The sequence below is a fragment of the Micropterus salmoides genome, unplaced genomic scaffold (assembly GCF_014851395.1).
Source record: "Micropterus salmoides isolate LMB-PRFRI ecotype aquatic unplaced genomic scaffold, ASM1485139v1 Ms_hic_scaffold_11, whole genome shotgun sequence".
Classification (NCBI taxonomy): domain Eukaryota; kingdom Metazoa; phylum Chordata; class Actinopteri; order Centrarchiformes; family Centrarchidae; genus Micropterus; species Micropterus salmoides.
In genome coordinates, this window is record NW_024040152.1 from 10516974 (window position 1) to 10544222 (window position 27249).

The window sequence follows — 27249 nt, forward strand, 5'->3', positions numbered from 1 at the left end:
ATATTATTATACTAACATTATAATTTCTATTTAATGTTATAAATGTTATATGTATTATATTTTGTTTATCAAATTGTCAGAAATAACAAGAAAATGCATAGATTTCGGTCATTAGGTAAGTCATTGCCTTTACTGAACGCGCACCCATCATGCTTACTGTCGCGCAAAGTCACCCCCAAAGGCCCATTCTGAGCCAGGAAAAACCCTGTGTGTTTTCACATTAGTAGTTTTGAGTAAACGGTCTCAACGACTATTGGATTGGCTGCCATGAAATTTGGTGTGCATGTTGCCCTCTTTGGTGATCCCTCAGCTGTCATACGGTCCATCATCAGGTCAAATTTATTTGTTCCAATACTTTTGTTTATGACCAAATGCTTGCAAAAAATATCACACCCCATCATCCTATACTGTACCTTGTATTTAGAGCTAATTGGCAAAAAGATTTGATGGTGAACATGGTCAACACCATGCAACAACAAATAAACAAAATGTGAGCATTGTCATTATAAGCATGCTAGCATACGGACATTAGCAGTTAGCTAGAAGCATCACTGTGCCTAAGTACAGACTCACAGAGCTGCTAGCATGGCTGTAGACCCTTATTTGTTTGGGGTTATTTCTTTGCCTGCAGTCATTTGGTGTTGTGGTCACTTGCTGTGAGCTTGACAGTGTTGAAATGTGAAGAAGGACGCAGTAGGGGCTGTGTCAGTAGCAGAATGAAGCAGAATATTGTAGTATTTTCTTAAACTGTGGTGAGAGTTATACATTGTCAAAAGCTCATATCTCCCTGCAACATCCCAGAACAAAAGAAAACAATCCCTCAAATCTGCCTGTACAACACTTCTGTTTACTTGAGAGAAAATGTCTGCTTTAGCTTGAGGTCTCAATTTCATTGCATTCAAATAAACTGCTGTGAGATAAAGTGTTTAGATTGAAAATAGCTCAAGTGTATTTATATCAGTGCTGTAATAATCTAGATGTAATTGACTTTTTGGTAGAATGAGCGCAGATGCATTGCTTATTGTTGTAGCTGTTGATCTGTTTAACCTCAAAAGGATGCTGGGCCCAGAGGCCAGAAAGAGTTCAGATAGACAGCTTGCTTGCAGACTTCCACACAAAACACAATCCTTTCACAGATGAGTGAAAGTTTTGTGGGAAAGAAGACTTCGGAGAGCAACTTCATCAAATCGTCTCAGAGATTGCCGCCAGCATCTCACCGACTATTGAACAATATAGTGTGTGTACAAAACCATGACACATGCATAACACAGCTGGAAATGGAGATAAATGTATTGGTAACTATTTCTAGCGATTTTGCAAGCACCTCAGGCAAATATAAAGTGCATGTGTCGGTTGTTATCCTAAAATGTTTTGAGCTACCAAACATTCAGAATTTTTAAACTTATTTCATGATGCCAGTTTGCTATTGTTGAGTCTGGTGTTTGGTGGCAATTCTCATCTGAATTCTGGATCTCTAGCTTTTAATGAGTTGTTTTCTTAATTTATACGCTCACGTTCGAGGACAAGATGAAGTGACATAACAAGAAGACCTGGAGGAAGGTTGTTGTTTACCTCTGCAGAGCTGTTTTTTGACCCCCAATGACCTCCTGTCTGCGCTAAACGAGACCCAACTTGCTCCCAGTCATGCAGGCGTCTGAGGAAAAACAGTGTCATTTACGGTGCCGGGAGATGCTTCAGTGAAGACGCCGTGCCCCTGAGCTGAGGTCAAGCTGAGCTGACATTCTGTCTCAGGATGTGGAGGGCAAAGGACATTTTGCGTGGGTGGTTCATCATTACGGATATTTACCCGCACGTTTCATTCATGAACTTTGTCCCACTCATTTGGCACATTTATGCTGACATGAGAGTCTTGGTACTACAGTGACGACAGATTGAGAGCTTCTGGGTTATTGTTAAGTAGTTAAGTTAGTAGTTAGGTAGTTAACATTTTGTGGCGATGGTCACTGGATAAGACTGGATAAGTCTTTGGTGCAGGAGACCTGCATTCAATTCCCACTGCCACACATCCACCAATGTGTCCCTGAGCAAGACACTTAACCCTCAGTTTCGAGATTTTAATGAAACTTGACTTGCACCGCAAATACTGATAAAATATGGTACATGGACAGTAGCAGCTTTTTTACCAGCTATGGTAAAAGGGAGTTAAAGCTGCTATAATAATTCTGTTATATTAAAATGGATCATGTGACTGTGTAATGTGATAGGAGTTTTGGAGAGATGTTCCCCTATGGCGCATTGACATTGTTTTGGTTTTATAGCCCACAACTTCACAGTTTGGGTTCACCCCCATCACTTCCAGCTGTAGCAGGCAGCTCTGATAAGCCCACTGTGCACCACCTGCCAGCACCAAATAGCGCATAGGCAAAATTAGTGACAAGCTGGTAAACATAGTGGAGCATTTAGCAGCAAAAGAGCCAAACATTTCTCTCAGGAGTTAGGGTGCAATCCAGAAGTTTGATGCAAGTTGCACAATGCAGACACAGAGGGATGTATAAAAAGACAACTGTTTTTCTAACATGTTATATTAACTTTATAATGTGATGACATGTCAGTGTTGTGTTTAGAATTTGTCGCATTGCCCTGAAGTGGCAAATATGTGGAATATTTGCTGCTTACTGCTTCGCAAATGTGAGGATTTGCTGCTTGGCTATGTTTTATTCAAGGGAATATTTTCAAGTTTTGAGCTGTACGTGTGAAAAGATCTTACCTTTAGTTCTGGGAAATTAGGGATAGGCATTTTCACTACTTTCTGAAATTTTTAGGACCATTTTTATTTATATTTTCATTAGTCCATTTTTTTGACCAAACAATCGACTAATCGGGGAAAAAAATATTAACAGATGAATTTATAATGAAAATAATTGTTTGTTGCAGATTTTAAACAGTTTCTTAAAAACAGGCACAATAGGAACATTCTAGATTCTCCACAGGAACCCCCTGTGGAGAAAATTATCTGATTAGATTTTGGAGCACCTTCCTGCATAAATCTGCAAATTAATTGGGGGGAAAAGCATTCCTTAAAGCAACTATAAGCCATTAAAGCTCAATTTTCATTCTAATACCACTGTAGTTATTTACTTCAAGTGTACTGAAAAAGAAATGTTTATAATTGATACCATAATTAGCTCAGTTAATGACCTCATCTACATAACTGGGCATTTAATATATTAACACAAATACAGTGGAACATTAGGCAGTGCCTCTTTTTTCTCGTCGGCAGTTTGGGAGCAAGCAGCCTCCGGTTCTGCTGAGACAAAGTGAAGGATGTGGCTCAGTCAGCAAGGCCAAATACAGTGGGAGGCATATGATGAGAGACAGAAGCAGGCAGTTACACACAGAGTCAGGAAGAGGGAAGATGAACTGCAGCGGGTTGAATAATAATGGCAGAGTGAGAGCGTAGCAAAGTCCCAAGAGAGACCCGAGCATTATTATAGAGGACTCGGTGGGGAGTTGTTGCATCCCCCAGGAGAGAGCAGAGACCTGTACACAGAATGCTGCTCTCCTGATTTTTGCGTGTGTGTGTATTTGTGTGTATGGATGTATAGAGAGACCATCAAAAACTGAAAGACAAGCTCTGAAAATAGATAGATGCAGACAGACATGTATTCTGGGATGTAGAGGAAGTGAGTGGAAAAGATGAAGAGGTGATGGGCTGGGTTGTAATTCAGTTATAATTTATCACCCTTGCACATTTGATTAATTATTCACCAGGCTGTTAATTTACAATTCAATGCATTTAGTGGAGATGTTTATGATATGGAGTACATTCTCTCTTTGGTGTGTACATGTCTATTTGATGATGTTTAGGGAGACGTTAGCTGCTGATTAATTACCGGATTTTAAAAGATAAGTGTTATCAAATAAATAAAATGTAAACCATACCTGATGAGATTCAAACCAGTAAACCAATAGTTTATCGTAATGCCTCTCTTGGACCATTTAATCAGGGTTTATGGGTCTGAGATGGGAATATGTATTCACTGAAGCATCTACTCCCAGCTTGTAAAGATGCATCATGAAAAGAGAGGAGCAGTGAAGTGAAAGAAAAAGAATTTGATCCATCGAGACCGATAACCATTACTGTCTAATGTCTGTCAGTGAAAATGCAATGTGAAAAATCAGAAACAGTCACTTTACATTTTAAATTACCAACATGAATAAAGGCTTCAGAAAGAGAGACATGACTCCCTGATGTTTTAATTGTTGCTGAAAAATTAAATGGAGCATCTCACTCAAGGCCACACAGGCTCTTTTTGATTAGTTTAATTATTTATTTATGTGTCATTAGGGTGTGTTCAAAGAGCAACATTGGACTGAGTAATAAAAATTAAATGGAAACGTCACTCATATCTCACTGTAATCTCATACTGTGGTGAAAGATGGCTATGGATATCTGCATTTCGAGATGACTATTTTTTATTTTTTATTTTTACTAAACAAACTTGTGTAATCTCACCACACTCTGAAGCTTTGTAGGCCAGTCTGTTCAAACTCTGATCAAACAATTTAATAATATAATGCTCTTTCACTCAGTCTTTACAGCTAGGTTGATGTAACCCATCTAAATTTTGAGCTGTGTGGGCTCATCTTTTAGTCATTATTTATTTATTTAAAACATTTTTTGGCATGAAGTTAAAGGCTCCTTTTCCATCAGAGAAGGCTGTTTAGCATGCTCCAGAGGTTAGCGGTCATTAACGCTAGGAGACTGCTCTCACAGCTTGGACTATGATCAAGTCCATAATTATTGTACAAAAAGAAGAAAATTCAGCCTCAGCTTTCTGCCCTGAAAGTAGCTGGGTGGAGACGAGCAGCCTAAGGAAACTTCTTTCAGTAGAGGCAGCAGCTTTGAATGTGCAGCTTGCTAGACTGTCGGAGATTAGAGTAGCAGTATCTAATTGGTCCCTTTCATGATTTCTCAATGTTAATTTGCGACGTTAAGTTAATCATAGCCAGTATGTGTGATTCACCAGCTCTGGTAGGAGAGGCAGTCATTTGGTTAATTTTTATCCTTGGCTCATTGGGTCATTTTCTTCTGTCACATCAGCCTAATTTGGCTTTGAAACGTGGGTGCCAGTCGAAACCTGGATCACGGCGATGCTGAGAGTCATCTGCCCAGTGACAATGATGCCTCTTTATTAGCAGTAAATCATTACATTAGCGTCTGAGCAGGACACACCACTGGGCAACAGTCTAGTCAGCTCCTTGGCGCACAGCAGCACAGCGGCCATGCCAATCAGGCTCATGTCCCAGGCAAATCTGGGCTGAGTCCGACGGCAATCTTTGCCACGGCTGTTGAATACTCTTCAACAGAGAAACCAGCATCAAACACTGTCAGCAACATCGCATAGTGCTGGTGAAGCAGGACACCTAAAAGGTACGGCAGCAATGTACCCAGTACCCACTCATTAATTAATTTTCTTTTTCTGCCGTGGCTCCACCTTGAAAACAATTATATGATGTAGAACAATTAAAATGCAAATTCTCCTTCCAGTATCATGCATTTTTTAAATACTTAAAAAAAGAAATGGAAATCATAACTGACTTTTTAAACATGTTACCAGAAATCAAGAGGAATATAGTATAGAAGTTCTACAGACTGACAAGTAATTCAGTTATTGGACAGCTTTAGTGATGTTAGTTATATCCTGTATCATTGTTGTATCATCAGGACCCACGTGAGGAAATCAAATGCAGGTGACTGACAGCACGTCATGTAGCACTTTAATGCTTCTAATGTGTATATTTACGTCGTCCTGTGTCACGCAGAGCTAATGAAGAAATAACTGATTATAAGCATTATTTGTATTATAGACTGCAAATCAGCCACATGCATTGAGGGAGATATACATTCAAATCCTTACAAGTATTTATAGTAGATCTCATTTCCCTTGGCATTGGAGAGCTTCATGTCTAATATGTTTGTGCAAGCAAGAGGTCGTTTGTACTTTAAAGTGCAACACTGTAATGCAGATTTGTTCTTGCTGTTAAGTATTCATCCCTCAGAAGGTCTGTTCTTTCACCTTCTACTGCAGCAGACTGAGAAAATAAGGTAGACGGAGAAACTGGAGGCAGAGTTTCATCCTGGTGGTGGTGAGAGCTTCTGTGTTTACTCTGACAACCTCATGTTGTCTCTTAATTAGGTCCTCAGCTTGAGCACCGTGAAGAGGGACAAGGAAAAAAAAGGGAGTAAAAACAGGTGTTATTCACTTTACCTGATTTCTTTGTCATGCTTTGAGGCGAGCAGTTACGCTTGCTGCACCATGCTTTAACTCGCCTCGAGGAGCAGCAGCAGCACAGTTAAATTAAACTGTGCTGCAGCATTTAGTGTTTCAGTGGGAACAGATTACTTTCAGAATTGCTTTTTTGGGATAGGTGTGGCTTTAGGAATCCCTTATGATTCATATATAATTTAATTGCAAAATAATTACACATAAAACCTATAAATAAAGCCTGAAACCATTTCGAACTGTGTTAAACTGAGATAACACCACCAGTCACATTCAGACTTAAGATGGAGAAATGCCAGTCAATAGCACATTGAATGAAACTGAATGATTTATGTTGACATTTCCCATAATTGTCTTTGATATGCTCTACAGTACATCGATTTTTGTTTTTCATCATGAATATCACTCCTAGCCAGATGAAAATATCCATTTTATCATGAATTATGTAGAACTTAATCACTCAAACTGAAATGAAATAATGTTTTACTTTTTGTAATAACTTTATTAGAAGTATGGTGGAAAATGGGATATTACGATAATTAATTTACCCAAATGAGCCGGATGAGCCTCAATAGCTTTTGGGGCTATTCTTTTTATCTGTGTTTTAATCAAAACTAAACTTTGTACAAATTAAAATGGGAACTGTTGGGCTTCTGTAAATACATCATAGAGTACAGTCTAGACCTGCTCTTTTATGAAAAGCGCTGTGAGATAACTGTTGTTGTGATTTGGCGCTATATAAATAAAATTGAATTGAAAATGTTATGCTGGAAAAAAGCTATGAACAGCCTCTCAGAGGACTTTGGCATACTTTTAATCTTCTGTCTTGATATCTTGCTTATGATGTGATGATTGAATCGATTCATGTTAGTGTGAGTTTAAGTTGTTTTGTATGCGTTTGCTTTTCCAGAGCCCCGGGGCTTGCTTTTTCAGTTGGAGTAATGGAGATGCGGTCGCACCATTTACACTTTAACAATGTTTTATAGTTCCTGAAAAATAATTGAGATTTAAAAATCAACTAAACCATTTTAAATACAGGCTTGATCTACTGTATAAAGTGAACATTGTTGGATCTTCAAATAGTGCAGTGGTATGAATATAATAAGTTTTATTGAAGCTTGCTGAATGATTCATTGGGCCTGTATTGGGAAGTAAATGTATGATTAGCAAAACCTGTGTCAGCATCACTTGTCCTCCCTCACTGTACCTCCTGCCTGTCTTTCTGAGTGCCACTGTCACTGGTGATAAATAGACACCCCATTCCTAATCACTACCATCGTAGTGCCATTACTGAATGGGCCACTCATTTCAGTGTTGGCAAGACAGCTCAGCTCAGCTGCCCTGCCAGAGGCATCGGTGCTTTGTCTCAAGAAATGTCACCAGTGTGCTGACTTCAGGGAGGAAGCCAGCACCTTGGTTGTACAACAGCCCTGCTCCTGTTACCTGATTTATACAGTTACATAACAGATGACAAGGACAATGAATGCTAAAGGAATAGTTACTTTAGTTCATTTTGGGAAATATGCTTATTCGCTTTCTTGCCAGGTGTTACGTAAGAAGATTGAGGCCACTTTTACTTCTGTATGGTAAATATGAGGCTGTAGCCAGCAGATGGTTAGTTTAGCTTAGCTTAAAGACTAAAAAAAGGGGGAAAAGGCAAGCCTGGCTCTGTCCAAAGATAACAAAGTCCACCTACCAGCATGATAAAACTCTAATTAACTACTACTAATTAACATGTTAAATAGGTTTTATCCAAAGACTGAATGGAGTAAACTAAGCTAAGGGGCTGCTGGCTGCAGCTTATATTTTCTGACCAGACATGAGAGAGGTATTGATTTTCTCATTAAACGCTTAAACTATTCCTAACACAATTTATCTTTAATTTATTTGCCAAGTTGGTCACACACGGAAAAATCTTTGTAGTAATATTTTGCTGACAGCACTGAATATGTAAATTAACACCCAAACACATTTGATGATTATTGATGCCAAGTATGATTTATATTAAGTATAATACTACAAAATAGAATAAGTATATACATTTTTAAAGACAAGAGATGTATATGGAGATAAATTATGCCACTGAACAGATGCCAGTGACTCTCCATCTCTATGCTATTCCTCAGAGTGGAGCTAAATGCCCTCTCTGGCACCCAATTACAGTTTCCTTATCATCCACACTTGAGATACCAATTTCCTTCTCAATGTGTCTCCAAGTCATTGAGTACCAGTCTGCTTCAACCTCCAGCTAGCGTAAGAGGTAATAATTATGGTAACATATTGAGACGCATGCATATTTCATTTAGAAAAGAAGTAGACCACCTGTATTTAATGTTGGCAAACAGAACAGCAACTTGTTCCTCTCCTCATAGGGTTTATAGTTGCAGCATGAAAATATTAGACATTTCTGTAAAATTTTAAAAACTACAGTTAATTAACTATTTATATAATTTGATGTAAGTGCAATGTAAGGGCTCTCAATTAATACAAGTATTATGTGCATGTTTTTGCCTTTATTTGTATATGCACCCATGGACAACAAGTTGAGACCATTTTTATTGAAAAGGCCTGCTCTGTAATTAAATAAAATCATACAGTAAATGGAAAGCCCTATTAGTTTTTTGTTTTGTTTTCAGATGTCATTATATTATTGTGATGCTGTTTCTCCACAAAAGGTTAAGAAACTTGCGGTGAGGCTGGGTTAAAATCAATGAGGGTGGGTTAAAATGACCTGTGCTCTAGTAAATTCAGCATCATGTCAGATTCTTACCAATTAGCCATTTGACCAGAAAATTGGTAAGAGAAAATTGCTGTTTCCATCTACTGCTGTTTAGTGAATATCAGGAGTTGGCTGCATCAAGATAAAGAGTTGCTGGGATTACTGTCAGTCATTTATGTTTGTTTCAGTTATTAATTTGTTGATGACTTGTGCTTCATGTACGTCATGAAGTTCAGTAAGAACAGGCTGAATGCAGAAGCACAACTCGGAGACCTGACTTCTCAGTAACATTTCATGGTTACTCAGAAGTCAGGGAAAGCAAAAAATATAATATATATATATAAACAGGCAGACAGAGAAGAACAGGCAAACCCAAAAGGTTAGGCAGAGGAGCAGAAGTCATAGGCAGGCAGGGGGTTTAACAGGCAGCTTGCAGGCAGATGGTAACAAAAGGCTAGACCGCTAAGGCCAAAGCACAATGGGTGAAAATGGGCCAATATATATACTGCAGGGATAATGGGGGAACAGGTGTGCATGTAGACGGAGAAGGTCAGGTGGTGGGGGAACGCCGGGAACAGGGGTTAGTGGATGACAGGAGACGGTAGTGCGTGGCAGGAAAACAGTTGTCTGGCATTTTGTTGCTAAAGCTGTTTCTATTGCACTTAATTGCATTTCGTTATATTGATGCACCTCAGCCAAGCCCAATCATGAAAAAATGCATTTATTTTTAAGAATTTCTGGCATTTTTCCTCTGTTTATTCCTAAATTAAAAATGCGCATAAAAACTGATGGATGGAAACACACACACATACCCACGAATCTGCTAATTTCAATTGTTCTTTTCAAGAGAATATGATTTTGTTCAGTTATTTCCAATTGTTTCTAATTGCAGTTTTTTCCATCATTGTTAAGCTACTGAGTTGTATAAGGCAATACTGGTCTAGCTCTCAACAGTTCAGATAAAGGTCTCAGCCACTAGTCATTTGAGATTTTATGAAATAAAAATCTGTCAAGTTATTACTCTGTATACTGTATTAATAACAATGGATTTTACTGTAATCAGTCCAAACTAATCTTGGCCCTGTCTGATAGGGGACATTATTCAGTTTCAAACTCTAAATGACAAAAAGAAGAGGAGCAACAGATGACATTTAAAAAACGTACAGCAAAGGACGCTGAATAAAATTCTACTTGAGCCACTAATCGATATTGCCCTTCAGTAGTAGGAGACCCTCAGACTAAAGAGGAAACAAAGCACTGCGGAGCATTATAACATGACTTTGCGGCCTGACTCTTTGAGATTGGCCTGGCTCTAATTTCTTTGGAGAGAGAATCTCCATTAGGGCGAGCATCATGGGAGCTTGGTGGTTAGTAAGACTGCCTCATAAGCTCAGGTTCACCAGTCTTATTCTGACACTGGCCGTTGTGTCCATCAACAGCCAGACAACATATCCCTGAATATAAATTTAAAAAAGTCAGCTAATGTAAAATAAAACTAATGAAAAGAGTAAATGAGAGCAATTATGACTGTGTAATTTATACTGTTTTTAGTGATTTGGCAGTGAGGATGATGCTAATACATTAATATTGATGTTTTGATGTTGGCAATTAATGCTAATGCTAAACTTGCACTACTTTATTGACTTGTCATCATTCTTTTATTATATTGTCACAGACTTATGAATACACCACAATTTGCTAATGAGGGATAATAAGGTTAATCAGTCAGTCAATCAGCAGATGTTTGTAGTTCTGTCACATCCTCATCCAGTAACCACATGTGCTGTTGTCATGGGGATTCATACTGTAAAGTAAAAGTATGTAGAGAGTTGTCTGATCCCCCCTCAAAATGAGGTTGCTTAACACAGTTAAAAGATAAGTCTGGTGATATTCTATATTTTACTTACTGTCAACAAATCCTATGAAAAGACTAAAACAAAGAAATCGATCCTACTGACGAGTATTGTCTGTAACCATTTAAGTATGATAAAGAATATTCATCTGTGCCACAATGAGCTACACTGGGTGACATGTTCATTCATAACGATGAACACAATATCAAAAACACCGTTATGCTCATTAGCACACCAAACTTGCGAATGGAGTCGCCAATAAATGCACTTTTTAATCCTGGTTGAAGAAAACCACAACCACCGGCTGTTAAAGGACATAATGCACTGTTTCTGCAATCTGTCTTTCTCTGTGCTCCACAATGAACAAAATTATTTTCCATATAACCACAAAAGTCATAGCATAATCATGTTACTTACTGTTTTATAAAACTTGAAGCTAACTGCCCCTGGACACCAAAAACACAACTTCTGTGTTGACTAGAAATCATGCTGAATGAAGAAATACATCAGTCGCACTGATCAGGTCAGGCCACAGTATTCCCCCAAACAGAAAGCAGCGAACAGGAAGTCAGTGTCAGGCTAGTCATGGTGTCTCAAATGTGTCACCTCTTACATTTATAAAATCTTTTAAACAAACATTCAAATCGGTACACTGGAATGTGTGGCCTGACTTTTGAGATTGGTCTGGCTCTAGTTGATTTCTTTGGAGAGGGAATCTCCATAAGGGCAACAGCCAGACAACATATCATTGAATTTAAATTAAATAAACTGTCAGCTACAACATTCATATCGGCACACTGGGATGTGTGACATGTTCCACAGAGACTTCACAGCTTACTGTGTGCATTATGCCCAAAGGATTTCAAAGGGAATTAATCTACCAGCTATGCCAGTTATTATATATGTTACTATATTCACACTAAAAAAACCCACAGCCTAAGTAAAAACACATGTTATGATGACTACAGTGCATTATTATTTTACATAAACACCACTGTGCTGCTTTACTGCTGACTGAGGCTTTTGCTGAATGTGACATTTGACAATTTGATCTCTTTCTCTTCAACAGAACGGTGAGGCATCACTCTTTGAGGTGAACATCCGTTACGTTGGCGGGTTGCTGTCGGCGTACTATTTGACAGGACAGGAGGTAAGATTAATAGATGTCTGTTGTCCCTCTACTCTAGCGAGATCTGCCGCTTCCTTTATCCCCAACCAGCCCTGCAGTTTGAATGATGAATAAGCTGCCTCTGTGACTGCATCTGTGTGTATTGTGTCACCACATTTCACATCACTGGTTTTCCAACCAAAACAATATTGCTTGCTTATACAGTATACATAAGGCTCATTGTTTTTGTACTTATTTTCACTTTTTAAAGGAGAAGTTGTTGTCTTTACTGCAGTTAACGGCAAACAAAACCTTGTTTTGACAACCAGATACGTTGCTGAATTCGTAATGTACAGTATAGTGTATAATATTTTATTTAGATTTCAGCATCTTAATCAGTGCTGCACAGTTTCAATAGAATTTCACATTTAAACAGTTTGTCTTTATCCAGTTGCCAGCTCCCTTAATTTTTTCAACCATATTAGCAAAACATATATAATACATCAAATAAAAATATTTTTTAAGTAACCTTATGAAATAAATTCTTTTACATGCTCTGCTAAATGCAGATGGAAATGGAAGATTACACTGTTGAAAACACAGATTACAATCTGCTGCTTAAATCTATTAACTTTTTGATTCTGGTATTTTAACTGCGATTTGATTTGTTGTTGCAACTGCAATAACAAAGCATTGTTGAAATGCTCCACCGCTCTGATTCGGGTCTCTGACAGGATTTCTCTCCATAGCACTGGTGGCAATGGCTCAATGGTATAATAGTATTTTGAGCCATCCGCCCGTGCCAAAATGACATTCCTCAGAAATGAAGTTAAAATAATTAAAACTAGTTCTCATAACGTGAAACTACAGGAAAGTTAAATTATCCGGGAGAGTCCTGTGTTTCTATAATAGGTAACATTAGGATATTGGTTAAACAAAACATTTGAAATGGGTATACATCATTTTGAAAAACACTCCCGGAACCAGCGACTCCTCCCACTTACGGCAACTCTATATGTAGCTAAAGAGATAAGAAGAGAGTCGGTTAAGTACGTCATGTAAGTAATTTAAGAGAGTATAGCATGGGTTTAATAACCTTATTGCAATAACATTGTCATTACAGGACTCCACTCTTTATAAATGTGGGCTTTTTCGGCCGCATGCTATTTGCTCCATCTTGTAGAAGTATTCTTCTACAAAATTCATACTCATCAGAACAGGAAGGTTAAATTTAGGAGGCAAAGCGAATGAGAATTGCTTTTCTCTGCTTGAAGGACTACCACAGTTCTGTCTTTGAAGAAGCCGCAGTCGCTCCAGTGAAGCTGCACAGTGTAAAGGCCTGTGGTTACGATGGACAGCTACCAGGTGTGAAGCTGTGAAACTTTATGAGTGTGTGAAGCACGGCCTTGCCAGAAAAGAAGTATGAGTTCTCTGTAAACCTTGGCTGGATAAATAAAGGTTTGAAAATTGCTTGTGACAACCACACAGCACAAATGGTCCAGTTCATTATCATTGCATAGTGAAGTCACTGGAGGTCAGCATGTCACCGTAATGAGCATCTGCCTGTAGCAGCCTCCTGGAGCGTACACTCACCATACACAGCAGTTATACTGTTTTGAACGCCGCTCTATCGAAGAGGCTAGAAGCCTGTGTGCAGAAGCTGCATTAATGGAGAGAGGATCCAGTGATATATGGCATATGAACATTCAAGTCTGTTGAATAGACATTGATTTGCAGGCCGAGCGAGTTGAGGGGAGACCAGTATAAAATTGTCCACCACTACTGTATGAGTGAAATATGAATACATTCCTGGAGCAGGATATATTGTTGAATCCATTATTCCACATTTGCGTGCCATTGATGCCATGCAGAAAATGTTCTTCTATTTTATCCGCTGGTGACATATGGAAATTTCTATATATGACATTGATAATGACATTTTCTAATTGGAGTGTGTGTGCGAGTGTGCAAAGAGTGTATTATCTTTGAAGTTTGCTCTTGTCTCTCCATGTCACATAAGGACATAAGCCCCAACTAGTCTGGGTGGAGGAAAACCCTGTAAAATGAAAGAGACAACATACAGCAGCTAGCTTTTCAACACTTTTATATCTTTTTAGTGTGCCTTTAAGTTCTGGTCTGGCTTGTGTTCATACTGATTTGATCCAAACCAACCAAGAGGAGTAAAGTTATATGAACAGACAGGTAATTCATTCATTGGACGGCTTTGGGTATAAGTCATCCTGTATCGTCATGCACAGGGAAATCTAATGAGTCTGACAGTAAGTCATTAAGGTCTTTGTGACACCTTATGAATGTGTGCATGATCGTTGGCGTTCAAAAAATGGTCATTAAGAAATAACTGATTATGAGCATTGTTAATCGTGACTGGATGGTGACAAACGGGTATCAAGAGGATGAAAAAGAGGCATTTTGTATTTTAATATTACAGGGATAGTTGTGTGGTTACAGATAGGGAGATAGCTTTCATAAGAGTGCACAATTACAGGATGGGGTTTATAGTAGTTTAGTATTTGAATTCATACCAGAGTTTGATTGACAGCTTTCACACCAATCCTAAACAAAACCAATGCACCAGCAGCTTCTTTTATTGCCCAAATTTCTTCCTCTCACCGCACTGAAGACATGATTGTCTTTGTGATTAGTGTTTCCATCCATCTCTTGTTCAGGTTTTCCCCCACATGCTTTTCTTTGGTTTGGACGTTCTTACTGTTTACAATACCCAATAGTCTTTCTTATGAGATGGAGCACACCATCTAAGTTTCCTGACGGACGTATCAATACCCTTTATGCCAGCAGCATTATCCATCACATGGATCACTTGTGTGCTTTCTGTGAAGGGTCCCTGAGAGCGAGATTTATAGCTACCTGATCCCCCCCTCCCCTCAGTTCCTCCATTAGGGACTTTTTCTAGGAGTCTGCTGTTCCATCCGAATGGTAAAACCGACAGATTGAAGGTCTGTCGCTGCTGCAGAGCCTTAAATCACCTGCGATACAGTGTGGGAGACTATTACGATATTGTGGGTCCAGCTTGACCAGAGGACATTGGGCAGCTGGCGCCGTTGTAAATGATTGCTGGGGAGCGGGTGATGGTTATGGCTCCTTGCAGGATGCAGTTTGCTGGTGAAGTGCTTGGGGCAAAACAGAAGCAACATCTGACCATTAATAACCTCCTGTTGTTTTGACTGCGTGTGTGTACTGTTTGTGTGTTTTCTTGGGGCCCCAGAAGTATCCTTGTTCGCCGTTATGGAAGCAGTCCCCAGGTCAAACGTCTTGCTCAAATAGGTCCGGCCACGGCCGCCCCTGCTCTTTTTGCTGCTCTTTCATCATTCACCGTCACATACTCCTGGTCAGGCCAAATGGTTCCCACAGAAGTAGCAGTTATAGCACTGCAGGTGTTAGATGTGCGCGTCCTTCTGTGAAGAGCCTACCTGCGTGGCCATTTCTCTATACCTTAGGGCTGCATTACCAGTAATTCAACTCAATAATTTTTTGATAAATTGGATAAATGTTAAGTCTATAAAAAGGCAGGAAATGATAAAACATTTACAAGTTTCCCAGACCCCCACAACATAATCATTCTGCCTCCAGCAGTTGGTTTTATTTTGTAGTAGCAACCACTATTTGTACAGTTCAATAGCAGTTGCTGTTTAAAGATGCATTCAGAGAGTGAACCTTTGTTGCAGCAGCAGGGCACAATACCGTCACTGCAGCTCCCACTTTCCTCCAATCCTACCATCCTCACCACAGGCTGCTCCTATCCACCAACTGCAATCTCCTCACACAGCTAAAGAGTCAATTGTAGCTAAATAGAGGAAACAGATTGCAATACTATTAATATATAGTTTTGTGAAGTTTTTTTAATATAATTTCTCTTCATTGCTCTGTCTGCTGGTGAAGAGATAAGAGGTGTGTAGTTCACCTGGTGAGCTGCAGCGGTAAATTGAGATTATAAACTCCAAATGCATATAATTATGCATGTCCATGAGGATGGCTGCCACCCTCCTACTCCTTGCCGCTGATGCCGACTATTGAAAGCAATGGAAGCTGCAGATACAAAACCCACAGGCAAGAAGCAATAATAATCCAACGTTCCAGGTAACAATATAAATCCAAAACCACACAGAAAGAACCAAACAGGCGAGAAGGCATGCAGACATACAGGAACTGATGACACTCAGCACATACAAGACATTGCACTGACAGAGAACAGAATCACAAGCAATAAATGCAATGGCAAAGGAGCAGGGTGGGATGCAAACAGGTGTAACACATTAGGATACTTAGACTAACTGGAAGAAAAACTAGACAGTGATAACAGACGCAGAGAACTTCAAACTAAAACCGGAAATAGGAACAACATGCAGAAACAAGGACTGGACAGAAAACTGTAAATAGACAAGAACACCACGAGACAAACCTCCAAACAGACTATAATAAAAATAACCAGAGAACTGACAAGCACATGGACAGAACTGACAGACATGCAGACTAAAACCTAAACAAGCACACCTGACAGACTGTTTCAAAATAAAACAGGAAAATGGACGAACTGAAAGACAGATAAACCAGGATGTATTACTGTGTTGTACTTCTTATGGGAACATATTTCTTCACTGTTGATACTTTGTTTTTAAACAGTTAGTATACACTCGGGTGAATCCAATTTCCTTGTTACTGTACAAATTGTATTACTACTGCAGCTGCAGAGCTAAGCGCTAACAGGCCACCCAGCTGGGAACAGGCTAGCAAAGGTCAGTCACAATAGCTCTCCGGTGCTAACTGACTGTGAGTTCTTGCTTGTATGATTAAATAAGAATGTGATTGGCCAATTACAGAAAAATGATCAAAAATTAAAGACTATACTAATAGTGCTATTAGTAATTACTAATTACTAATATTAGCTATTGTGATATTGTGTTTGTATCATAGGAACATCTGTTACATTTGAATCAGTTTTGGTGCAGTTTCCCATACAATACATGTGGTGTCATACTGGTGTTTCTTTTTCAGAATCAGAAATACTTTATTGATCCCCGAGGGGAAATTCTTGTGTCACAGTTGCACACATTGCACGTCAAAGCATAAGGAATAGAAATAATAATAGATAGTAGGTAGATAAAGAAATATATAAATATAAGAATATAAATATAAAATATAGAAAAAATATATATAAATGTGTGTGGATATGGATAATATTTACATAATTATGAATTGTGATGTGAACAGTAATAGTGAATAAATAGCAGCAGAACTGCAGCAGAGAATATTGCACATTAATTATTAAACAGATAATATTGCACAAAAAGAGATAATAAGGTCCAGTTTAATAACTAAGGGCCCGTGTGTCAGACACTTAGAGGGAGGAGTTATAGAGTTTGATGGCCACAGGCCAGAATGACTTCCTCGGTGCATTTTAGGGGGAAGAGTCTTGCACTGGACTGGTTCTTGTGCATATTCTGTGTGCCCCTTTCTTCATCTCCATAGCATAACATGCATGCTTGTATGTCGGCTCAACCTCAATTTCTCCACTGCATGCCGACAAGCAGTCCTGTGCGTACGTGGAATGTGTTTTCATTTTTCATGTGTCCATCTATATGAATATAAATGTGTGTGGTGGGGAGACCTTGTTGCCTCACCCTCTTCTCTTAGCAAGGACAGAGAAGAGCGAAGGGGGTCTGGGAGGAAGGAATTCAATCAGCCTTGTGTGAAAATTGCTGGTGGGGCAGAGCTGAAGCAGCAGGTAGAGAGAGCAGCTGAGAGAAAGACGTGTGTTCGTATGCTCATCAGCAGGGTGAAAGATGAGATGAAGAGGGGATCAGGAGAGGTGAGGAAGAGAGAAGAGGTGTATTTATGTGCTGATCAGCAAATGTGAGAGTGCATGAGAAGGTGATACAAGAGAGGCAGGAGGAGTGGATGGAGGGGAGAGGGGGGAGGACATACAGGCAGAGTTAGAGAGATTATAAAAGACAGAAAGAATAGGAAGATGCTATGAGTAGGATTCCTAGAAAAGGGATGTGTTAAAGTGTTAACAAAACTAACTCATCCCCTTTTAATAATGTGCTATGTACTCATACAATATAATTAGTGTGATAATCTAAGGTTAGTGTTTTACAGGGTACTATTGGAGATGGAGATGTTGAAAGTTTTGTGATATGACACCCAATAAAATGTTAATTTACCTAATTTTGTCATTGAATGCAATGGAAAGTGAAACAATCTATATTATCATATACTTGATATACACTTTTTGTTGTAGTTAAAGATGAGCCAAACATTTCAAGATTAACAGTAATACATTTTGCTGACTGTTCTTAACAGCTTGACTTCATAGTCCTCATAAAAGAGGGAATCCTCCTGACGAGACATCCTTTAGCCAGTCGGGACTGTATTTGTATGACAGAGCTGTAAAGATGCCACTCAACCTGCAAACTGTCGTTGAAAATTTGAGGGTCAGGGCCTCTTGCTTCCTCTTTGCTTCCCTTCACCCCAAAATCATGTTCCATCACATGGCCTGTCAACCATGGTTGGCAATTTCTAATATGATTGAACACCTGTGAGATTTTTCCTCAGTTTCATGATTATGATTTCTTAGGCGTTGGTATGATCAACAGTACCATGACGTGACGATGTTTAAAAAATATCTGAATGGAAGTCGACAAACTTAACACAAAGCTATTTTACATGAACACAACTGTGATTTGATAATGGATGGATTTATTTATTTATTTATTGTTAGAAAATACAACAATATAATTGCACAGTTAAAGTATTCATCTGTGTTTCAGCAATGGGACTGCGCATTTACATGCTGGTCTTCCTGTACTAGCTGTACCACCTCCCCAATCCATTGTGCTTGTTCTCTAAAAAGAAGTTACTTTTGTCAATTGCTTGATCTTACAGTATAGTACAGATATGTCATCTACTAAAATGTAGCAAGGAATGAATAATATGTGCAGCGGGTAGAGCAGGTTATCCATTAATCGCCGGATCAACGGTTCGATCCTTGGGCAAAACTCTAAACTTCAGTTCCCTGCATGGTAGCTTTATTGTGTGTGTGAATGAGAGGCAAAATTGTAAAGCACTTTCGAAGACTGACTGTCCATTTAATAAAAGTGCAAGATAAGACTGCAAATACTGGATTTATAGTAAAAGTTGGTGATTGGTCTTTTTATAGTGGCAGAGTTTCCAGGTTCTGACTGCTCCCAGTGACATTCAGCCTGGTACAATATTGAATATATTTTTCTCTACATCTCCTGGAGTTTTCAACTGCAGTTCTCCTGTTGTTTAGAGGAGTAGGATCCTGCAGCAGGCGATGATAGACAGCTGTCAGTCCCCCCGATTACAGCAGACAGGTGGGTGTACATGCACATGTTTTATTTATACATATAAACAGCCTGAGACTGACTCCAGCTGAAGAAGTTGACAGAATATGTAGCAAAAGTTAGTCTGTTGTTGGGTTATTTAGGATCATAGTTATATTTTAAATAAACACGTTCCATTAAGCTGTTAAAGTAAACAGCCTAAAACAAAATAGCTCGATAATATAGACACTAAACATGAAAAGTGACTTAGTCGCTTATATGTAACTAAAAATCCTACTGCAACAGTATGCTTGCATTGTTTAGACCAGGGGTATTCAATTAGATTTCAAAGAGGTCCAGTTAGAGAAAATTTCCCGAAGCAAAGGTCCGGAACATCAAAACGACGAACTTGCGTTATCATTCAGTACTATAACCTATAGTTGTATCAACACATATTTTTAGTCAACAACGGACTGTCAAATCAAATAATATTTCAGTCAGTTTTCACATCAAACTGGAGGGATAATAAATAACTATTCAAATAATAAATTCTAAATTTAAGTAAACTAAATTAAAGTGCCTAATTTTTAGAAAAAATGTAATAAAAAGTGTAGCTTGAAGTGATGAAGTGTAGTCTTAACCAATTTTATAATAAACACACAACACATCATAACAAATGAACAGCTGTAATGCCTCCTCTTCTCTTTCATTTCCTCTTACAGAGCTACCACTTTCCTACTTTCTGTTGTTCAGTGAGAAACGTGAGCTCCAGCTAGCATATTGGAGATCTATGAGATATTCTGGTTTTGAACTGCCCGTGGGAGGAATGCACATGTAAAAATCTGTACATTCTTGATTAAAAGTCATGTGAAATCTCTTTTATCTTTCGTCTCCTCAATTCGGGTGTGTTTCCAAAACGTCTCTGGTGAATCTCGCGGACTCGACTCGCAAGCATCGGTATGCACAGATTTGATTGGCTGAGCAGCGTCACATGAGAGGATTGGAGCACATGCGATTGGTCTGTGAGTTTCCTGGTCCTCTAAACCAGTACAGTAAATGCTAGAAAAGCTGCGCGGGTTAAAATAGAAACGCTCCGTCACGAGGTAGTAAGTCTCAATAATAAATGGGCTGTAGGTCGGCGGTCCGGAGAGGACGGCGGCTGGGTCCAGATCCGGACCGCGGTCCGCCTATTAGTCTGGTTTAGACTGTCATCTGAGCCTAGAGGAAATGTTAATTTTAGAATTTATATTTTTGTGGTCAAAAGAACAACAATGCCATGGCATATTAAATGCAATTGGGGGAATTATGTTTTTAAAACTCCAATTTGTCTGTGGAAGGGCTCCTGGACTCCCCATGTAATTGGTCCTCTCCCATGTGTGACGGACTATTTCTGCCCATGAAAGATGCACAGAGGCAGAGAAAAAGAAAGACAGACAGATGGGATGGAGAGTCAAGAGAAGAGAGGCAAATAGGCCGAGGGGGGAAAGCAAGCAAGACAAAGTAAGGAGAAGAAAGAAAATGCAAAGCCAGAGAGGGAAGCAGGGGGGGAAATTATAGCATTAGCATGAAGGAAGTAGAGAGAGGGAGAGAAGGAGAGAAGGAGAGAGCGATGCATACAGAGAGATATATTTTCCTGCTGTAGACAGGTAAGGATTAAGAGTCATCATTACAATCCCTGGTAACAGCCATGTTATGAACCTCATTTTACTCTGCAAAATCTTATCAAGCCAACAAATAAAGGTCAAAGGTCATTCTAAAAATACAATTTCTGCTAGATTATACAAAGCTACCTGTCAAGGCATATGTTTTTTGAGAATTGAAATTCTGCTGTGGTTCTCCTTGGGTGGAAATAAACACTTTATTCTGTTACCTGCTTATTTCCATTCTGTTCACACAGTCACATTCATGCCTATAACCAGTCTGTGGGCTTCAACCTCTTCTACATCCCTCTGGGATGAGGGACGAACTGTTTGTGAACGTTGTGAGAAAAACCAAGGGCCACGAATCTAACCTTTTCTACCTTGGAGAACTAGAGCCGAACACTAAAGTACTGTGACATTCCAGGTTTGTTTGTTTTTTTCTCCACTAAAGTTCATAAACTTTAATTTTTGTTTATGGCCTGTGGGTCTCTTTTTGTTTTTTTTGTTTTTTTATAAACCTGGTGGCATCATATTTTTAGATGCTTCTTTGTGAGGGAGTGCACTGGGTGAGGGGTATAGTGTTTGCACCAGGCCATGTTGTTTTCCTTCTAATTTGGGTGACCCACTTCTGTTTCCAAATATGGTTTTATTTTGGGTCAAAACACAGTAGAGCGCTCACACACAGACAACATGAATATCACACACATCACACTGAAAAAAATGCAGTAAATTCCTCTGAGAAGTGACAGTTTCTTTATTTGTCTTTATTTGAATGTTTATTCTCTCTGTTGCAGCATCCTAAGTGCAGAGGGAAACTCAGTCGTCATGTTAGTTCGCAGTGTGTGCTGCATGCATTAACCCCCTCAAAGTTTGTTCTTAGACTGAATCATTTGACCTTTATTCGCCTGCTTAAGAAGATCATGCAGAGCAAATTGATATTCATAACACAGCCAGTGTCGACTAGTATGTCTTAAGACTCAATCACAACCTGATACGCAGGAAGAATATGAAAATGATCTGCCTGTGTACATGTGCCTGCACGTCTATTTTTCTCTCTGCGTCTCTCATTTCTCCAGAAGCGCCTCCAGAAACATTTCTGCAATGATAGAGCTGAATTCAAGATGTGTTATTCTGAGATTTTTTGGTCTCTAATTTATATGTTTATATTATGATAAATGCAACATGTTGTTGTACCCTAAAAAATATGAAATTGAAATTCATTTAAACATTCAACCTTCTGGGCTACATTTCATTATAGTGCACGGTGGGGCTTGTGTACCAGTGAAGTTGCATTTCTATTGGGTGTACCCAAGCTTTTTTCATGGCTACACTGAAGTGGGAGGCGTGTCTCAGAGAGGCTGCAGTGGTGTTTTGATATTGACTATAACTATGTGTGCTTTTGCTGCCCACCTGCGATGGCACATTCATGGATCCAATTTTCAAAGATTAAGCAAAGAGTGTGTGCATGAGCAGCTTATGTCAAGAGTTCACAAACTGTTTGTTGAGGATATGTTGGCCAATTTGCATGCACATGTTGTGGTTTCGGTATGCACCATGATTTACACTAAGAATTGTGTACCTGTTCTATGAATGTTTAACATGTCCTGTAGCCAACTAGCCCTGTGGTTGGTTGTGTGGTTGGAGTCTTTGCCTGAAGTCACTAAACTGTTTCTTACATTTAAGGGGGCTTTCACACCTACCTCGTTTGGTCCGGACTTTCTGACTTTTCAGTTTGATCCGAACTAAAAGAATAGGTGTGAAACCTCCCCCGGAACAAGGTCCGGAGCAAACAGACGAAATTTGGTCCGACAAAAAGAGGTAGTCTCAGTCCAGATCAAACTAAACCATGGTCTGGTTTGTTTCTAGTGTGAAAGCATTTTTTGGATGGTTCAGACTTTCAGACTATTTACAGGAATCAAACACCGTTAATCCATTACCAGTACCAGCTCAATTCGCCTCTACTCGCCTCGGTTTTGGCCCGCTGTCCTCTGTTTTGGACCCAGAGATAGTAGCCCTAAATGTAGCTGGTCATCATAGCAACGCCACACACAACTGCCACAACGTAATTTTCAATGGAACACACACACCAGCAACCAACATACAGCTGTCTCTTGATTTAAGTTAAAAAGTTGAGTGTAAAGACAGATAAGCGGTATGAAAACCTTACAGCTCTGTTTTCCTCTGCCGTTGTTGCTGCAGCGGTCTGTGTGACTATGGGAGTGGAGGGCTCTGTGAGCGGGCACCTAGCCGGCCTCACGAGTTCCTCCCGCTGGTTGGCTCAGGCTTCCCCCGCCGCCACCTGCACAGTTCCTCAACTTCGAAAACTTTCAAGCACATTTTTGTTCCGCCATCATTTTGTGTAAAACTGTCAATATTCTAAATCTACACAGTTGATTTCTCACCTCAAAACTTCTCAGAAGTGGATAATGAAATAACATATGAAAATTGTAAAATATAAAACTTCTGTTGCTGGCCTCTGTCTGGCGCATGCTATTATGATGCAGTGAATAGTGACGATTGTCTCTGACCAATCAGTAGACTGCTGTGTTTTCACGTCACATTTTAGTATCGCCTCAGCTCGCTTGGAACCTCGACGGAGGTGATAAGAATAAAAAGTACCTGGTAGCAAGTACAGGTACAACTTTTCCCAAATGGAAAACCAAAAAAGTCGAGGCGAGCTGGTACCATGCAGTGGAAAAGGGGCTATCAAATATGCATCAAAACATGAACTTTGGTTCAGACCTTGGTGCAGACTTTCAGGTGTGAAAGCTCCCTAACATTTTACTGCCAGAACAACATCGGACATCTCCTATAAGCCAATTTAATTTATGGTACTCAGTGGTGATTCTGCACCTTGCTCTCAGGGACATCAGAGTGCTGTGAGACAAAGCACTCTGCTTTTAAAGAAACAGAAAGCTGGTAATTTGCTTAGTCATGACTCATGCCAGGCCCTGCCACACCTTATGGTAATATTGCCTCCTAATTTGACCTAATTTCCCACTGCGCTGCAGTTCCACCATCCGCCCCCGGCCTCAATATTATTCAAATGTCAGTTGCCAGGCCATATGCACCTGCATCATGCAGCACTGACTGTGTACTTTTTACTGTGTGCCACTGATTCAAAAACATAATGTGATCTGAATAAATTATTTGCAGAAGCACCTGGGTGCAGTCACATCTTTTTCATCTGTTTTTACCAGCTTGGGGGAACTGTATTTTAAGATTTTTGCCTGTTCTTTCTTGCAGATTTATAGCCCGCATTGTTTGCTCTTGCCTTAATTCCGTCTCTGATCACTGCAGCAGGAAGTTGATAGCATTTCAGTTCTAGCATGCTCTGGTATCGCTTTGACTTTTTCTATAAAAACATTGTTCAAAATCATTAAAACTTTTTTAAAAATCTGGCCCATAAGTGAGCCTGCACAAGTTGTGGTTAACTTTCCCTGTGTTTGTGCAGCAAATGACGGCCCTTTGTGTCTGCCCGCTGCTACTCATCCCTCTCCCATCACCCAATGCAGCAGCCAGCAACAGAGAAATGAGAAATGCTGTGATCGTGTGTCCCAGTAGAAAGAGTTAGGCTGTAGTGGAGATAAATTTATGCCAGGTGGTGATTTTTTTTTTTCTTCCACAGTACAATCCGTTACTGTATACGGGGAGCCAATTGAATAAATCTGATCCTCAGTGGTTCAGTGGGTGCTGATATTCATCAGTGTGTGCAAGGAGAGGATCGCTTTTCAGCCATCCTTTAGGGAGAGACAGGGATATACTCTCCTGCCAGTTGAAGGGTACAGTGCCTCTTCTGACACCCAATCCCCTATCGCACTGGATGCCTCTTACATAAGCCGTGCAGAGAGGCAAAGAATAATGTGAATATGAAGTCTGGTTGCAGTGGGAGATATATGGTTAGCTGGTGCAGGTGAGGAAAATTGTAGATGGACATACTATGTTGTGTAGAGGATGCTAAGTGTGTCTGTATGGTGATTATGTAGAAGAAGAGTAGTGCTTCTTGTAATTTAAAGGAATGTGAAACAACTGAGTTTACGGAAATAAAAACATCTACTAATTTGTGCTTGACCATGATCTTTGATATCATCGGAAAAACATAATAGCTTTACTTTAAATATTTAAAAGCTTTGTGTTTAATGTTAATTCACAAATGTTAGCATACTAAACTAAGATGCTGAACATGGAAAACATACCTGCTAATCATCAGCACATTAGCATTGTCATTGTGAGCATGCTAGCACGCTGACATAAGTTTTTAGCTCAAAGTACAGCTGTGTCAGCCTCAAAGAGTGGCTAAAATGGCTGCAGTGTACACTCAGAGCTGGTTACTACAAGGTAAAATATGCGGTCTAGCATTTCCATTCAATTGCAACACCAGTTCATTTCATGTATACTCATGTTTCTTTTAATACCATGTAGCTACCCTTCTGCATGTGTTGGCTAATTAAGGCATTTTCTGCTTTCCAAAATGAAAACTGGAATTCATTTGCACAAAGCCTGGTGCTTCATACTGTAATTCTGGCATCACAATAGCTTTAGCACTGGAGTTGGGGAAAATAAATTAGTACAGTAAGTGTAAATGAGCCTAAACTCACACCTGCGTTCTCGTGTGCTTGTGTGTTCTGCTGCCTCTGTGTGCGCAGTGGCTGCCTGTGTATTTTATCTGTTTTGTCTCTTTTTGCTGAAGAGCCGAAAAGTAGTCTTGGAAGAAATTTCATTTCCTCAGATCAAACTCGATCATCATAATCGCACAGTAACCTGCCGTACACCGTAGTCCCCACTGCAGGCTTAGCCATGAAAGCAAAGCTCCCTATCCCAAACCCTCATTCTGCTCTGTGTACAAACACCTAATCCCATTTGTACAGAGTTAAAATAACTGTGCTCAGCTCCACTCTTACACCTTTCAGTTTTATTATGGAATTAAGAGGCACTGGGTAAGAACAACATCCCGTAACCAGCAGCTCACACATCTTGCATTATAGCTTGTTCAAATGTTGTTTGCATCAGAGCGTGCAGCTTATTTAATATTTGTTTGGGTCTTGTACAGTCTGTTAATAATAGCTCACTCACTGAATAAATCTGTCACTCAACAATAAACGCGGAGCTTGTTTGCCAGAGCTCCAGCCATGCCGGGCTTCTATGGATATGTTTCTGTGAGTGACATGATTAAGAACATGTTTTCATACTGCGAGAAAAACACAGGTGCTTTTCTTTTCTGTATGTTGTCGCCCTTGATGTGTCCCTACATTCTCTTGATCAGTCTGTTAGTTCTTCCTGTAAAAATCTTTCGATTAGTTTTTTGTTTTGTTTTTTAAGCGGTACATAACAATTTTGCTGAAGTAATTGCTCTCAGCATGGAAGAGCTTTGGCACAAACCTCAGTAGAAGCTCTATTGAGAGACTGATGGAATTTGTGTGCTTCACAAGTCATGCCAGTCAGTGAGGACGCGACACAGACCAAACAAATCAAATCCAGGGGATCATTAGGCTGTTCTTAATGATGTCAGCCTTGTGGCATCCAGGCCTTTTCATTCAGGCTTTGCATAGCCTACAGCCTTATTTATAAGCTTCAGTGCTCCACTCTGTCCATCAGCAATTAAAGGAGAGAAAGAGCCTTTTCATGCTTCTGCGGATGAACGGAAGACATTTAAACAAAATAGAAGTATTCAGTATATACTTTTGATAGACAGCAGATGCAAAGATCTGTAGAGTAAAAATGCAATCATCTGAGGCAAGAAGTGCTTTTGGATGTTTCATCCCTGAAATAAGACAGTACAGCATTTGATTTAGTAAAAGAGGCACCGTTATTGCCTCGGGACACTATACAACATTATTTAAGAGGTCAGCGAGCTGGCTTTTAACCGTGAAAGTATTGATCTGGATGGCTTTGGCTGCGATCAATGCCTTCCTGGAAATAGTCTGTGTGTGGTGAGACTGGTGGCTGATTTGTCACTGGAGAGGTTGAAAGACATAGTGTTGTATACAAATCATGTAGTTCTGCAGTCACCGTAAAAGAAAAAACAAAAACTCCTTTGTTAGCAACCACAGTTTACACAGCAAAAGGCTACAGCATTTAAATGCATTCATCCCTACACCTCTTGTTTCCTTTGATTTGTATTTTTTCCAAAATGTCTGTATTGTTTAATTCAGAGTGGATTGATGAGTTGTGTAGAAGCCAGTATAATATCATGTGGGAAGTGATAGGATGTCAAAAGAGCCCACAGCCAAAATGAGAGTCAATTACAGTTTTGCCAGGAGTCTTGCCTATTTTTCTGTTGAAGCTGAAAAAAAGAACAAAAACATGGAAATTTGAATTGATAGTATTTGTTTTTCACACCGAAACACACACCATGGCTC

General features: G+C 39.5%; 1 protein-coding gene across 1 annotated transcript in view; it reads left to right on the plus strand.

Moving 5' to 3' along the window:
• The window catches only part of LOC119898261 (mannosyl-oligosaccharide 1,2-alpha-mannosidase IA-like), a 131767-nt gene that overhangs the window by 51283 nt on the left and 53235 nt on the right, over positions 1-27249 (plus strand). Inside the window, exon 4 of the mRNA XM_038712449.1 lies at positions 11890-11970. Within this exon, the coding sequence (XP_038568377.1) occupies positions 11890-11970 (81 nt within the window). The remainder of the gene's footprint in view (positions 1-11889; positions 11971-27249) is intronic.